The sequence below is a fragment of the Mirounga angustirostris genome, unplaced genomic scaffold, assembly GCF_029215605.1.
Source record: "Mirounga angustirostris isolate CCGP_5_RB_7025 unplaced genomic scaffold, mMirAng1.0.hap1 SCAF_6, whole genome shotgun sequence".
NCBI lineage: Eukaryota > Metazoa > Chordata > Mammalia > Carnivora > Phocidae > Mirounga > Mirounga angustirostris.
The window spans coordinates 58,416,499-58,432,218 of record NW_026991714.1 but is presented as its reverse complement, the minus strand read 5'-3'; the positions used below and the strand labels follow the sequence as shown (position 1 = coordinate 58,432,218).

General features: G+C 44.5%; 1 protein-coding gene across 1 annotated transcript in view; it reads left to right on the top strand.

The window, feature by feature from the left end:
• The first annotated feature begins 34 nt into the window (after positions 1–34).
• Positions 35–15,720, top strand: part of MPZL1 (myelin protein zero like 1) — a 63,495-nt gene continuing 47,809 nt past the window's right edge. Inside the window, exon 1 of the mRNA XM_064594381.1 lies at positions 35–260. Coding sequence (XP_064450451.1) covers positions 170–260 — 91 coding nt within the window. The 5' untranslated portion in view covers positions 35–169. The remainder of the gene's footprint in view (positions 261–15,720) is intronic.

Here is a 15,720-nt window from a genome sequence, read left to right as displayed (position 1 = left end):
GGACCACCGGGGCCGGCGCGGGGCGGGGGTTGCGGCTGGGGCCGGGAGCGGGGAGCGCGGCGTGGAGGTGCCAGCGGGCGCGGGCGGCGGCGAGGCCGGAGTTCCTGCGGCGAGCGGAGCGGAGCGCAGTGGGGACGGGGGCCCGGGGCGCGGCGGCGTGGGAAGGACGATGGCAGCGCCCGCGGGAGCCGCGGCAGTGCCAGTAGCCCCAGCCCGCAGGCGCTGGCTGTGGTCGGTGCTGGCGGCGGCGCTCGGGCTGTGTGAGTGATGCCGGAGCCGGGGCGGCGGGGGCCGAGGTGGGGAGGGGGCGCGGCCTGCGCGCTCCGGAGCCGCGGGAGCCGCGCGGGTGGGGAGCGCCGAGCCTTCCTTCTTCCCGGTCCCTGCGTGTGCGGGAGGAGGGGCGAGCTCCCCACCTTGCTCCCTTCTGGGGGGGCCGCGGGGGCCGAGGGCCGGCGGGCGGCTGCTTCGCGCTGGCGCGGGGTCGCCCGCCTTCCCCGCGTGTGACCCGGGGTCGCCCCGGCACTCCCGCCTGGGATTCCGGTTCGGGGAACCGGGGGTTCTGGCGTTCTCCACCTTTAGGAGGTGGCGGAAGGTTGCAGGCTTTTCTTTGTTGGTTTATTTCCTTGTTTTAGACGAATGTCTTGTTTTACCTTGTGAGTTCCATTTCCAATGCCCTCCAGTCCGTTTTTTAAGCCCCCGTGATAGAGGAGCCCTGGAGTCTCCTGGGTCCCTTCTCCAGTCTGCCGAGCACCCACCGCGGGGACATTTACATTACTTCTGGGTTAGGAGGCAAGACTGGGAATACCACTGAAATGACCTGGCTTAAAGGAATTTGGTCAAATCCGTAATAACGCCAGGCAGAGTCACCACAGTTTGACAAGACACAGGACATTAAAAAGCTCATTTTCCCTTTTTTCTTCTTTTTTTTAATGACCTTTTTTTCTTGCCAAATTTCATGGGTCAACTTAAGGTAAACCTCAGGCTCGATTTATTGCATTGGATGAGTTGTTTTATGGACATCTGAAGTAGTGTTGGTCACAGGACTTTTTTGTGTTGTTGTTCAAAGCAAAGGACTTGTTGCTGCCTCAGAACGTGGTTAAGTAATGGTTCTAAAGAAGGCCAACTCCTAAGAAACCACGTCGACTTTTTCGTTTCTTTTGTTTCACAAAATGTCAGTTGCATCACAGTGTCTGAATACAAGTTTACTCAGTCATTTCTTTCGTGGAAAAGTCCTTCATGTGATCTTTGGAACCAGGAAAGCTATCATTTAACCAATGATTCCAAGGGTGGTAACGTATAAAGGTAAAAGTCTCCTCGTCCTCTGGAGGTTGACAGGTTCTGTGTAAATGTCTCCTTTGAGGAAAAAAAAGGTTAAAAGTGTGGGGGGCGGGTTTTGTTGGCGATGGTGACAATATTTGTGTTTTAAGTAAACAGGTAGGAAATAGCCTAAAAATGAGTTTGATCAGAAATCTTGTGTGCTTCAGACAGAATAATTACACAGGAGAGGTCAGACATTGCCACTGAGGACAAAGCGGGGAGGGCGATCTTAATTAGACTCAAGGTACTAAAAGCAGAACTGAAAAACTAAGTATTAATGGATATTAATATGAAAAGATCATCAGAATAATAGCTGCATACACCTTGGATGTGCCCAGCTCTTCAGTAAGGAAAGATGAATGTTGGTATGTGAAAATCAGCCACTAACGTTACTGCTTAATTTTGGAAAACCATCAAATGTTTCTCCTTGCCAAGTCGTCTTTTCCTGGTCATGGATGGTGTCCATGGATAGCAGTCCAGTTTTATAGAAAACCTTCCTGAATTCGATCCAGATACAGTTATTCAGCAAACATTTATTAAGCACCTTGTAAGAATTAAGCACCAAAAATACCCTAAGAAGGACAGTCCCTGCCCTCCCATAATTTACAGGGAGAAGCACAGTGCGATAAGTAATATGAGAAGTTCTCTTTGACAGTGGGGTGCCCTGAGAGCACTAAGGAGGGCCGTCATCTTAGACTGGAGTCCAGGCCACTGGAGGAATAGATGCGTTGGTAGGTTGGTGTGGGAGGTAGGAGTGTATGGTGGGAGAGAGATGGGGGGCACTTGAGGCAGGAGAGCCAGGCAGAGGCATTAACTCACAAAGGACCTCATTTGCCATTTGTAAGGCTTGATTTTTATCCTGTGGGAAGCTGGTGAAGGATTTCTTTCTCTCTGGAGACGTGAAGAATGGGTTGGAGCGATGTGAGATTGAAGAAACCAGAGGGCTATTGTAATAATCCAGAGGAAGATGAAGAGCTGAATTAAAGCAGTGAGATATGAAGAGAGGACACACTTGTGAGCTAGTTAGAAAGTAAATTTGATAGGGTTTGCAAATTGATTTGCTGTGGACTTGAAAGAGGAGTGAAAGATGATCCTAAGGTTTGGGGTTTGGGAAGCTGGGCCCATTTTTGGCAAGTGGGGCTTTGCACAGATGAATGTGGGGTTGAGGGAACAGTGATGATGAAGTTACTTTTGGGTATGTTGAGTTTCTGATGCAGCTGAGACATCCTATTAGAAGTGGGCAGAGGACAGTTGGATAGATGGTTCTGGAGATGAGAAAGTTCTTGTTGGAGATACAGATTTGGAAGGCATCATGTAGATAGTAGTTAAAGTTATGGATTGCTTGGATGAGGTCACCAACGGAGAGTGCGTTGAAGGAAATAGCAGAGGGCCAGGGACAGAGCCCTCGGGTATATGGAACCTGAGAAGGATGTCTGATGAGTAAGTGAAGAACTGGAAGAATGAGGTGTCTTAGAAACCAAGAGGGAATGAAGTTTTAAGTAAGAGGGAGTGGTTAACAATGTCAGAAGAGGAGATTAAATATGATAAGGATTCATCGGATTTGGCGATTGTCATGTCTTTGGTCCGCCATCAGGAGGAATGAGCACACAGTATATGAAGAATAAATCTCAGTAATTTGCACCACCCACTTCAGTAAATGGTACCACCATTCATCTAATTGCTCAACCCAGGTCTAGGATCCACCCTCCATTCCTCCCTGTCCTTCATCAAGCCCCACATCCAACCTCATCTGCCATCTACAAAATGTGTTTGGAATTCACCAGGTTTCTGTCAGCAGTTCACTCTTAGCATTTTAGTCAAAATCACTCAACTGGTCTCCCCGTTCCTCCATCCTGCCTCTTTTTAATCCATTCTTCACCCAAATGCAAGAATGATTTTTATAAAAATGTATTCAGATCATCTTGCTTTCTTCTTTAAAAGTCTTAATGGCTTCCCCTTATACTCTGAATGATGTAGCGACTTCTCCCCATGGCCTGCAGTGCTCTGTGTGATCTAGTTTCTGCCTCTCTGACCTCAACTTGTGCCATACGCACCCTTGCTCACTATATTCAAGCCACACTGCCATCTTTTGCTCTTTGACATTCATTCCCACCTCAGGTCCTTTGCACTTGCTGTTCCTGCTGCCTCTTCCTGCCCTTTCCCCAGATCTGCCCAGAGTTGTCTCCTTTTCATCAGTGAGGGTATAGATGTCACTTTTTCAGAGGCCTTTATCCAACCACCCTATCCAGAGGAGTTCCCCGTTACCATTTCCTGGTCCTTTGTTTATTTCTTTGTTGTAATTTCTGACTACTTGGTTTTTCTTTTTTCCTCTCTGAGAATCCAGGACAGAGATAGTCTTTGTCTTGTTTATAGAAATATTCCTAGCGCTGGGGCGCCTGGGTGGCTCAGGTTAAGCTTCTGCCTTCGGCTCAGGTCACTATCCCAGGGTCCTGGGATGGAGTCCCGCATCAGGCTCCCTGCTGAGCAGGGAGCCTGCTTCTCCCTCTGCCTGCCACTCCCCCTGCTTGTGCTCTCTCTCTCTGACAAATAAATAGATAAAATCTTAAAAAAAAAAAAAAAACAACCTTATTAAAGAAATATTCCTAGTGCTTAGCACAGAGGATATGATAGACACTAATGTTTATTTAAGGGCAATAAGGCATAGGTATGTCTCGAGAACAGTTTGTTAGTAGTTTGTAATAAACAGGATTTAGCCTGGCATATGGTGGGTGCCCAATACATGTCCCTTGAAAAAAGGAATATTTTTTCCAAGTGTGATTTTATGTATTATCTGGTTATTTTCACTCTTTAAGTACCATTTCATATTTCTTTAGAAATGTATGCAGTGAATTAACATTCTTCCACTACTTTAAACACTGTCGTTTTGGAATTTCTGGTTATTATATATTTAAATTATTTTATCATGTTTGTTGTAGCCCTTAAGTGTTTTATCAGTAGGACTTTCATTTGATGCTTGTTGACAGAATTCAGACTTGAGATACTACCTCTTCAGTCAAAAGGCCACAAATTTCACTACTATTCCCTCAGCCTTTTACTTATTTACTAGTTAGGATAATAAAACAAAACTTAGTCTGGGGACGCCTGGGTGGCTCAGTTGTTAAGCATCTGCCTTCGGCTCAGGTCATGATCCCAGGGGAGCCGGCTTCTCCCTCTCCTGCTGTCCCTCTCCCCGCCCGTTCTCTCTCTCTCTCTCTCTAATAAATAAATAAAATCTAAAAAAAAAAGAACAAAACTTAGTCCTTAAAAAAAAAAATCCTACCACTTGTTTTTACCCTAACTCTAGGATAGTCACTAGGCTCAGAGACTGCCAAAAGAAGAAATAAAAACAAATCTTAAGTGAGAGAGAGATATATGTGAAAAGTACATGAAATGAAAATTTGTGTTTTTACAAAGCAAAGGCACTAAATGAACACCTACTGGGTGCGTGGTGCTATTTTTAGTTACTGGGGATACAGCAGGGAGACTGGATCCTACACAGGGTGCCCATACTGAAAATGAATAATAAAGGACAGATTAAATTCCTGACAGTCACCACTTTTAAGAAAATAATTCACCTATTAAAGAAAATATGATTCACCTGTTACAAAAATTTGCAGAATTAAAAAAACTATAGAACACTTATTTGTATTACAAAGTAGATCTTTTTTAAACGTACAAAGGATACGTTGTGGGATTTCATTAATGGCTGATCTTTCCTACTGAGCTTTTAAAATGTGCTTTGATTGGGAAAAACTTGATATATGCAGTTTTTCAAAAAATATTGTTGCATGCCCTCCATCTAGAAAATGCTGACCTACCTGTTAAATATTTCTCACATTCCTTTCTCTTCCCACTGAGGCTGATTTATGTGATTCTGTGGTCACATTTTTCCTGGATGATTAGAATCTTCTACAGGGCCCCAAGGGTGTTTTTTTTATTTAAGTTGTATCTTTTATCTGAGAATTTGAATTCTCTGTGTAAGACATGCATCTCACGTGTACCTAAACCTTGCAAAGATTTTAATCTTGTTCTCTACGAACACTGGCATCATTTGAAATGAGACAATAAAGGATTTGCTCTGACAGAATTTATTCTAGATTAGTTTGGTCTTTAGGCTCCATCAAAGGGAATTTAATTATTAGAAAAACTAGAACTATCTCCTGAGGTCTCAAGTATCATGGCTCCAGGTCTTGGTCCCTATGGCTGATGAGGTATGAAGCTTTCATGTATCTTGAGTGATTTTCCCCTTTCTTCCTTTTCCACTCATTTTGCCAAGTGCTTGATATTAGCAATGCCCTAGAGTCCAGACCACAGTCCTTGGGATTTTGACTGCCATAAGAGGGCAGAGGGCAGTTGGCTTTGGGACCATTTATAGTGCCTAAGTTGAGAAATTCAGTTGTCTCTTGGGACCTTTATATCTTTGCCCTTAAACCTCTTTATTCAGTATCTTTTTTTTTTTTAAGATTTTATTTATTCCTTTATTTGACAGAGAGACAGCGAGAGCAGGAACACAAGCAGGGGGAGTGGGAGAGGGAGAAGCAAGCTCCCTGCCGAGCATGAAGCCCAACGCGGGGCTCGATCCCACCACCCTGGGATCATGACCTGAGTGAAGGCAGACGCCCAACCACTGAGCCACCCAGGCGCCCCTATTCAGTATCTTTTTGAATGCATGTGGCTGCTGTAATTTTTAGTCACTTAAAAATTTCCATTGGTCCCATTAAGTCTTTATCAAGAAAAGAAGGATGCTTTCATTAATAAATCCTCCTTCAGTAACTTTATTTATTTATCTTATCTTTCAAACTCAGACTCTTTAGAAATTGTGAACTTTGTAATACCTCTGATTGACTGTCTGGGCACATAGTTGGAATACACTTGGCCCTTGAACAACACTGGGGTTAGGAGTGCTGACCCCCACACAGTCGAAAATTCAAGTATAGCTTTTGACTCCTGAAAACTGCTAAGAGGTTACTGTTGACTGGAAGCCTTACCAAGAACATAAACAGTAGATTAACACATATTTTGTATGTCATATGTATTATATACAGTATTCTTACAATAAAGTAAGCTAGAGAAAAGAAAATGTTAAGAAAATCATAAGGAAAATACATTTACAGTACTGTACTGTATTAAAAAAAAATCCATGTGTAAGTGGACCTATGCAGTTCAAACTGGTACTGTTCAAGACTCCACTGTAGTTGTCTAGCAGCTGTGATACTCTGTACCCAGTTATTAGGTTTAGCTAATTGAATTTAGAAATGTACTATGTCTTTGTTGAGCCTGAGTTATTTATTATTGTAGTAATTGCTGCATAGATTGAAATCCATGACTTGAGCTTTGTTAGTATCATGCTGTAACCAACTGAACAAACTTTGATGAATTTGCAGTGAACATTGTTTATACTAGGACCCTGATATTCTACTGTGGAATCTGGAAAATTTATTATGTGCAAAACATTAAAAAAATGCTTTTATCAAAATTAAGAAATGTATTCTTTTCTCTTCAAACATTAAGGAACACAGTGTGGAGTTATGTCACTTTAACATAATCTTGTGCTTTTTCCAGATAGCACCTAAAAAAGGTGCTATATTGTAGACTAAGCTTCAGTGAGAACTTTATATGACCCTGTACCAGACGGTGTCTTATAGTTACTCACTCTCCAGTCATATCCAGGTTATATTTGCTATATATCCTTCTTCAAAGGGTGTTGCTCAGAGACACCAGTAAATGACTCCGTTTCCTAAGAGAAAAATGTTTTAAAATGCAAATATTTGAGATCTCCTAAATGGCTAAGAATGGCAGAGAGAGTGAGTGAGTAGTTAGGGAGAAATTTTGAATTAATTCATTGTTGTTATATCTGTCTATATAGATACAGATGCAGATCCTATGTGTGTCTTCTGTCAAGTATAGTTCCTGTTTCTCAGCCCTTAGAAATTTGGCTGTACAACTAGTTTCATGTTACTCTTTTGCTCTGCCCTCATTGACTAAGTGCTTACTATATGCTAAGCCTCTACTGAGCAACTTGCATGCATTATCTCATCGACAATTCTGTGTGATAATTACTCTTCTTCTGAATTTTATAGATGAGGAAACTAAGAATCCGGTAGGTTGTGTCACTTGTCCAAGGTCCCAGAAAGCTAATATATGATAAAGTTGGGACTCAAAGCATATATTTGCAGCCTCTCTGCTATATTATAGAATTTCTCCTTCAAAGTCTAACCATTTTTTTAGGAGGCTTTTGGCATATCTGAAATGTTTACAGAGTGTCTTTACTCTGTCCCAGGGTATCCAGTTTCCTTCTCTTCATGGTAATGTTTGTACAAGAATCGTGATGGCTGGATTACTGCTGACTCTGCTTGGAGGGACAGAGCTGCCATGTGGAAAGCATCCTTACTAACAGCAGAATCTGAGCCACCCAGTGCTCAGACTACTCCGCAGGGATTTGTAATGGTGTGGGTTTTGTAGGTTCTTCTCACTCTTATACTGATTCTTCTGGCTAGGACACAGCGTGGATCCATTTAACGAAGTGTCTGACACCACATCAGAAAGGTCCCTTGCCCCTCATCAGGAGGCACTACGTATGGACCAAGCCACTGAGCCTTACCTTCCTGCTTGGGTTGAGTTCTTCCCTGGAGGCTGTGCAAATCCGTCTACAGTTAAGACTTCTGGCAGGCTTGCCCCGCAAGATGTGCAAACAGGCTCTGGGTCTTCGCACCAGAGGCGCTGACTGGCGCCTTTGCCCGGCCCCTCCACCCCAGTGACAGAGGTTCCAATGTAGTTCTGCTGCCTTGCTGAAGAACCTCAGTGAGGCTTGCTGAATTTTACACACTAGAGAAATTAGAGAATGTATTTTTTTTTTTAAAGATTTTTACTTATTTACTTGACAGAGAGAGAGCAGGAGCACGCACAAGCAGGGGGAGCAGCAGAGGGAGGGGGAGAAGCAGACTCCCCGCTGAGCAGGGAGCCCGATGCAGGACTAGATCCCAGGATCCCAGGATCACGATCCGAGCCGAAGGCAGAAGCTTAACCGACTGAGCCACCCAGGAGCCCCTAGAGAATATATTGATAGTAAGCAGAGGTGATTCCGACTATAATCAGGCTCCAGTATGTGGAGTTAAGAACAGAACATGCCGAGGGGCAGTTTCCCGTTCTCATTTCAGATTGTAGGTCCACAATCTCTTATCAGCAATTTCAAACCCCCAGATCTCTGAAAATGGAAACTTTTTCCCTACATTTGATACAAACTCTTGTGGCTGCAAGATTTGACCTGTACTAATGAGAGACTATTTTTAGCCTTGATCCCGCTTGGTATGACTAATCATGTGTTTGACTACAGAAATACTAATGCATTTTATTATGGGATGCTGCCTTGGACCCTGCTGAGGCTAGTAGATGATATAGAGTGTACACATTAAGTTCATTTTTTTAAATCTGAAAAATTCTACGTCTGAAACACATCTGGCCCCAGGGGTTTTCTGTTAGAGCTTGTGGGCCTGTGCAGTATTGCATCTCTGACATTTTCTTCTACTCTTGTAAATACTAAGAACTACAAAACACATTTTTAGTTCTTTAAATGTTTTGGTACATCAGGGTGATGGTTGCCACTGAAATGCCTTCATTCAAATTCCTTTCTTAATTTATGCTAGTTTGGACCTGGCCTCCCCATTATTGAGGGGTTCTGGGTCTGTAAACAAGCTCAAGTCTGGAAATTGATTGAGGGGATGTAACTTTCTGGGTTTATGACTCTATTTATTTGTAAGGTTTTATTTACTTATTTGTCAGAGAGAGAGAGCACAAGCAGGGGGAGCGCCAGGCAAAGGGAGAGGAAGAAGCGGACTTCCGCTGAGCAGGGAGCCCCAGGTGGGGCTCGATCCAAGGACCCCGGGACCATGACCCGAGTCGAAGGCAGATGCTCAACTGACTGAGCCACCCAGGTGCCCCATGACTCAATTTAGACTTTGGTTCATTTGACCTAGAACTTTTCTGCTTATAAAGATCAAGTAGGAATTTAGTAGGCTGCCCATCTGTATCTCTTCTAGGAATACCATGATCGTCCAGCTAATGCTGCATGCAGGTCTCTGTGAGTCAGACTGTTCTGATGGCTGCTCATTCACGGCCTGTTATGGTTACCATACCCCCCGCTGGCTATTGAGTGCCACCACTTGGCCCCTGCTCCCCCAGGATGCAGTCACTTCCATTGTATTTAGGAAGCATTGCCTCCCACTGAAGGTCTGGCCTCCAGAGCAGAGCGATCACAGAACTCTTCAAACATGCTGGGTCTCCTCTCACAAATTTATTTCTCACAGTCATGGTGAAAGGTGTGTCTTCTGGACCCTTCAGGGGTGGGTGAGTAGGTCTTAAATGACAAATCCACTCTAACATTCCAATCTCCCTAAGCCTTTGAATCCCTTCCTCTGTATTAAATCAAGACGGGTCTGGTGCTTCAAGTTCATTTACTGTGGGCCCCTTATATGGCCCACATTTCAGCCAAGGAACTGAAACAGACTATTAGAGCTCTAACTCTCCCGAGTTGCAACATGAAATGCAGAATTATCTGTTTAGTGGGCCTGTATCTGTAAATTTGGCCAGATCCAACTTTGTTTCTTTTACTGTTACCCACACACATTCCCTGGATTTCTGTCTGTATAAATCAGAAAAATCAAGTAGTGATTTGGAATATAGTGGGTCTCCTTGTGTGTCGTCCTCTGTACCTCTGAGGGCCTTCTGAGATTTACGTCCAGTTACGAATCTTGAAGCAAAGAGGAGTGGTGGGGTGGGTCCTGAGGAGAATCAGCCGTGTTTTTCAGGGCAGCTGCCTCAGGGGAGAGCTTTCCCGGTCCCTTGGGCAAAGCACTCAGTCTCCTCAGACGGGTGGAGCAGTTGTTTCTACTGGCAGAGAAGACTCATCAGTACTTAGGGTTCGATGTCTCCAGCTTCATCAGCGTCCCCAGTGTTTAGGGTTCTGTTCCTTCCCAATCAGTGCCCTCACTGTAATAGTAGACATCCCCTGAGGTTGGGAACTCAATGTGCTTTGTAATTCAGCCACTCTCAGGATGAGATTCTGGCTTTGGTTTCAGCAGTTTCAGCTCTGTGGCTAAAGGAGATTGGGGGGGGGTGGTGCTGGGTGGCTCAGTCGTTAAGCGTCTGCCTTCAGCTCAGGTCATGATCCCAGGGTCCTGGGATCAAGCCCCACATCGGGCTCCCTGCTCGGCGGGAAGCCTGCCTCTCCCTCTCCCACTCCCCCTACTTGTGTTCCTGCTCTCGCTGTCTCTCTCTGTCAAATAAAAAATAAAATCTTTAAAAAAAAAAAATAAAGGAGATAAGGGTCTCTTCAGGATAGACAGAGAAGTTTTCTGATCATTTATTCAGCGCTTGAATTTGGAATTTGAATCCCTGAGCTTCTCTCTCCCTTTTCCCCACCTTATCTAGTGACATTAGGAACAACCAGCCGGTATCATTATATTCATTAGTTTGATGAATGTTGAAAGGTATTATGTACTTGGTGACCCTTGGTCCAGCTGGTGACCCAGCCAAGATGATACATGAAATTAACCACCACACCGGTAATGAATTATAAAAGATAAGCCATATCTCCAATTGTTGACTTCCCCTGATGGTAAACAGTTCTGTTCTTTGCTCCATTTTAGCGCTTCCGATTCACACCTCAAGTCAGTGATGTCTGACTTTGGCCTCCAAACACCTATGTGGTACTTTGATAACGGCCACCTGATATGCCGAATCAGTGACCTGTTCCAGGCCTTCTCCTTCTGGACTTCTTTGCTTTCCTTGACATTGTTAACTGCTCTGATCTTAATTGCCTTTGTCTCTGTGACATTACTTTTGATTCTCATCGCTTTTCCCTGTCTGCTCCAAGCCCCACTGTTGATTTTCCTTAGGTTCTGCTCTCAGCTCTCTTGATAGTCTCACCATGTGCTCATCTTCGGTGATCTTCTCCACTTTTGTTCTTTTTACTACAACCCATATTCGGTAGATCTAGGCATTCAGTAACGATTTGTAAATGATGACTCCCAAATAGGTCTCCATCACTCTGAACTGCAGACTCTTACCAACTGCCCGTATCCATTAGACTGACCAGAGGCACCCCAAACTTTGTATGTTGAAAACTCAACTCCGTGTATCTCTTGTTTCCCACACTGAGTCTCCAATCTACCCCCGCATTGTTCTCACTGCCCTCTTCGCCTTTCCCTCAGTCACCCAAGACAGACACTTGAGCATCATCTCAGAATCTTCCCTTTCCCTCACACACCATGGATTTAAATCAGAGTCTTGCCAGTGGTTACCTTCTATTTCTGAATCCACCCCTTCCTTTTCATTGTACCAGGACAAGCGCCAGTCATTGGAAGTCCAGGTTACTGTGAGAGGCTCCTAATTGGTCTCCCAGTGCGACATGTTCCCCTCAGGACTACCCTCCGACCGTTGCCAGAGGGATCTTACATGGGCAGGTGTAATCGTGCTACTCCTGTGCTAAGACCCTCCATCCCTGTTATCTCCAGGATGAGTTCAGGTCCTTAGCTTGATTCACATGTCCTGCCCTTATCCCCTGCCATCCCCTTCCTTGCACTTCATTGATTGTTTACAGCATTTCTGCATGATACTCGTTTTGTCTTCTTGAATTTGTGTATGATATATTCAGTCCCTCCTGATTACCCTTTGTATTTATTTACCTGCCTAACTCCTGTTTAGCCTTTCTGTCTCCAGTGCAGTGTCATCTAGCAGATATTCCCCAGGTAAGGCCAAGCACCCTACCTCTAAGCTTCCTCTCTATCACTTTATATAAAATTATCTTTTTGTTTGTTTATTCATTTTTTTTTTTTTAACGATTTTATTTGAGAGAAAGAGCACGAGTAGGGTGGGGGAGAAGCAGACTCCCCACTGAACAGGGGGGCCCTACGGGACTCGATCCCAGGACCCTTAGATTATGACTTGAGCCGAAGGCAGACACTTAACCAACTGAGCCACCCAGGCACCCCTAAAATTATCTTTTTATAAGATTGCCTCTCCACATGCAGAAGCTGTGTCTTATTCTCTCTAGGTCTCCAGCACTTAGCACTATACCTAGAACATAGTTAAGTGTTCAGTAGATAGGAGGTGAACTGTTAAACTGAACCCCAGGTGGGGACTGTAAGCATTAGAGCAGAGACTGAGTGAAAATAAGGAGGCAGGTCCTTCTAGAACTTGGGACTTCAAAATCCAGGGAGTCCAGACATGGATTTGACAGTGATAGGGCTCAGGGGGAAGCTGTCTAACCAAGTTCTCAAAGGCGTGATACCCAGCAAGAACATAATGTTAGCTTATTAACTTACAGTGAGCATCATAAATGGGGACTAGAGTAGTTAAGTGGGTGGGGTTGGTAGTGCATTTTTCTCCCTGTGCAAAGATAGACTGTCCTCACAAGATTGCCCAGCGAAAATGGGATCAGCTCAGTGGAAGCCAAGATAGTCTGAAACAACTTTCTCTCCATGGCAGTGATGTGGTTGGAAGTGGTGGGGTTCAGAGCCCACGGCCAAGAAAGAATTCTTGAGACATCTTTGGTGTAAGAGGGTGGTTTTATTAAAGCATGGGGACGAGACCGTTGGGCAGAAGAGCTGCACGTGGTTGTGAGGAATGGCTGATTATATAAACTTTGGAGTGGGGGAGGTAAAGACCAAGGGAGGTTTCCAAAAAGGACTTTCATATGCTAAAGAAGACTCACAGGACCCTGGAGGCCTGGCTATTGTCAAGCTAAGGTTGTTTTCCCCTCTAGCAAAGCATGAGACAGTTGGGAGTTCCTGGAGGAAAGTTATACTCTGCCTACCTCAAGTATTTGTCAATGGGCTGCAGGTTATAAGGAATTTAAATTTTATCTACATTTCCTTCTGCCTGTGTTTCCCACATCAGTAGGAATATAACTGATGGATGCATTGGATGACTTAGGAGTCAGGGTGCACAAAAGTGAACACAAGTGTGGCCCAAAGTAAAACTGAGCGTTATTGCTGATCTCCATTGCTCCTGTTGGTATTATCCCTACTATTTATAGCTGAAAATATAGTATTTTTTTCCTTTTGTCTCTTCTTGGCTCTCCCACTAGAGTGTGAATCTACACCAAGGCCCAGAAAAGTACCTAGAACACAGCAGGAATCCAGTAGGTGTCTGTTGAATGTATTTGTTGGTCACCATTAGCAAAGTGTTGCTATTTATTAAAGTTTTAGTTTAAAGTTTTGAAATAGAGGAGCTTTCTGAATTTTTAAAATAAAAATTAAAACTTTCTAGAATTTTAAGGTATTAATGTACCTTCTAAAAGTGTGGAAGTTGAGCTCTGAAATTTGCAGTAGGTGCTGCCTTCCCATACGCATTGCCATGGCACTCCCCCCTCCCCGCAAAGCCTGTAGGGGGGAACCCGCTGAGCAGCTGGTACCTGGGGAATGCAGCCAGAGTTTGTTTTGTACTTCACTCTCAGGGAACGTCTGGATTTACCCTTCATTTGTCATATCCCTGGTGAGCACAGTCACCTGCAGGGAGTCCCCGGGTGTGCGATCTCTCTTGAGGAGTTGTTTCTTAGTGCTCTGAGCATCTGCTACACCAACCATCTCTCCTACCCCCTTGTCTTTCTGAACCTTGTCATTACCAGAAAATGCACCAACTCCCAAATCTCACCCTATTCGAGCACCACCTCCTTCTTAGAGTCTGACTGTGGTACTTTCTGGAACTCATTACTTCCGAAGCCTCCCCACTCTCTTACTTACATTAGTCACTTCCTGGCTGCTCCTCTCTCCCTCTCCAGCCTAGAGTCTCTGGTCCATTGTTAGAACCACTCCCTTGCAAATGCTCCTACTTTCCTTGCCCTTCTGTCCCTTCATTGTATGCAGCGAGGACTACCGCTTTGGGGAAACCCTACCATCTCTTTTCACCTACTCAGAGTTTTGTGGACCTTCACCCTCCTGATCCAGGTACCAAGCCTTTCCCCACTCCTGGCTTGGGCCCTACAGACTATGTGGCCGATGGCAGCAAGTACTGTGGGAAATTTCTGGACTAGGATCGTGCCTGTGCTCTGTGTTCTAGAGTTGGCAGTGTGACCCATCATTTGTAATTTATTCTGGAGCATTCCCAGAGTTACTAAGAAAAGTGCTGTCATTGCTTTCAAGGGGCCTACCCATTGCTCACCTCCGACCTGTGGGTGAGATGGCCACAGAGCCGGGCCACACACAGCTTTGATTTGGCACCGTAGTTTTTTCAACCTGCTCTGTTCTTTGATCTGTTAAGAATGTGGGTCTGCCTTTGATAATCAACACAGACCACACTGGCAAAGAATATAACGGAAATGTTTCACCAAACAACTTTTGTCAGGAGCCCAGTTAAGGGAAGTGATATTTGTACAGGATTGTTGAAGTGATACGCAATCCGTTTATTTCTGTAGCGGTTCCACATTTCGTCCTTGGTTAGGCTTTGTGCTTACACAGTTGCTTTCTTTGAATTTGTTGTGTCATGTTGTTAGCTTTTTTTTTTTTAAAGGGTGTCAGGAGAGCTTGCTTTATAAAACTCACTATTGGGGCACCTGGGTGGCTTAGTCGTTAAACGTCTGCCTTCGGCTCAGGTCATGATCCCAGGGTGCTGGGATCGAGCCCCGCATCAGGCTCCCTGCTCCGCAGGAAGCCTGCTTCCCCGCCCCCCCCCCACTCCCCCTGCGTGTGTTCCCTCCCTCGCTGTGTCTCTCTCTGTCAAATAAATAAATAAAATATTTAAAAAAAAGAAAACTCACTATTTACTACTATAGGTTGTTCCTGGGGACACGCCCCTTGCATTACTCAGCATGCCCTACCTAATAATGTACATGAGAAATCTCTCCTGGACACTGGCCAGGAAAAGCTTTGTTTTAGCCAGTATATGGACCATATCTCCTGCATATCTGTGTTCTATTCTCCTACCCCCAATATCGGCCTTTTATTTTAACTTACATTTTTCCTGATTTCCGTATTTTATTCAATATTTATATTTATATGTATTTATAGTAAGCAACATCAACTCCTTCATATAAGTGGGCAGAGTTTAAGTAAATAAACGTAATGATGCCTCTTGTTTTCTGTCGGTGGATCATACTGTTTTATTTTCCAGTGCTCCGGTCCTGGTTAACTTAGCCTCTGTCTCTGGACTCTGCATGAACAATTGCTGAATGGTCTTTACTTACAGATTACTTTAGAACACCTTCCATTTCAAGAAAAATAGATAGATCTCACTGGGGTGGGCTGGGCAGCCTTTCTAGCCTCTCCTTCTAGCGCTGTTACACCATCGCCGAAGCCAGCCAGCCCACTCGCATTACTGTCTACAACTGAGGAGGCTGACACTTCACCTGTGGCAGGTACAGTGAAAGGTGGTGGGAGTGGCCTCTGTCTGTACTTAAGGTGATTATTT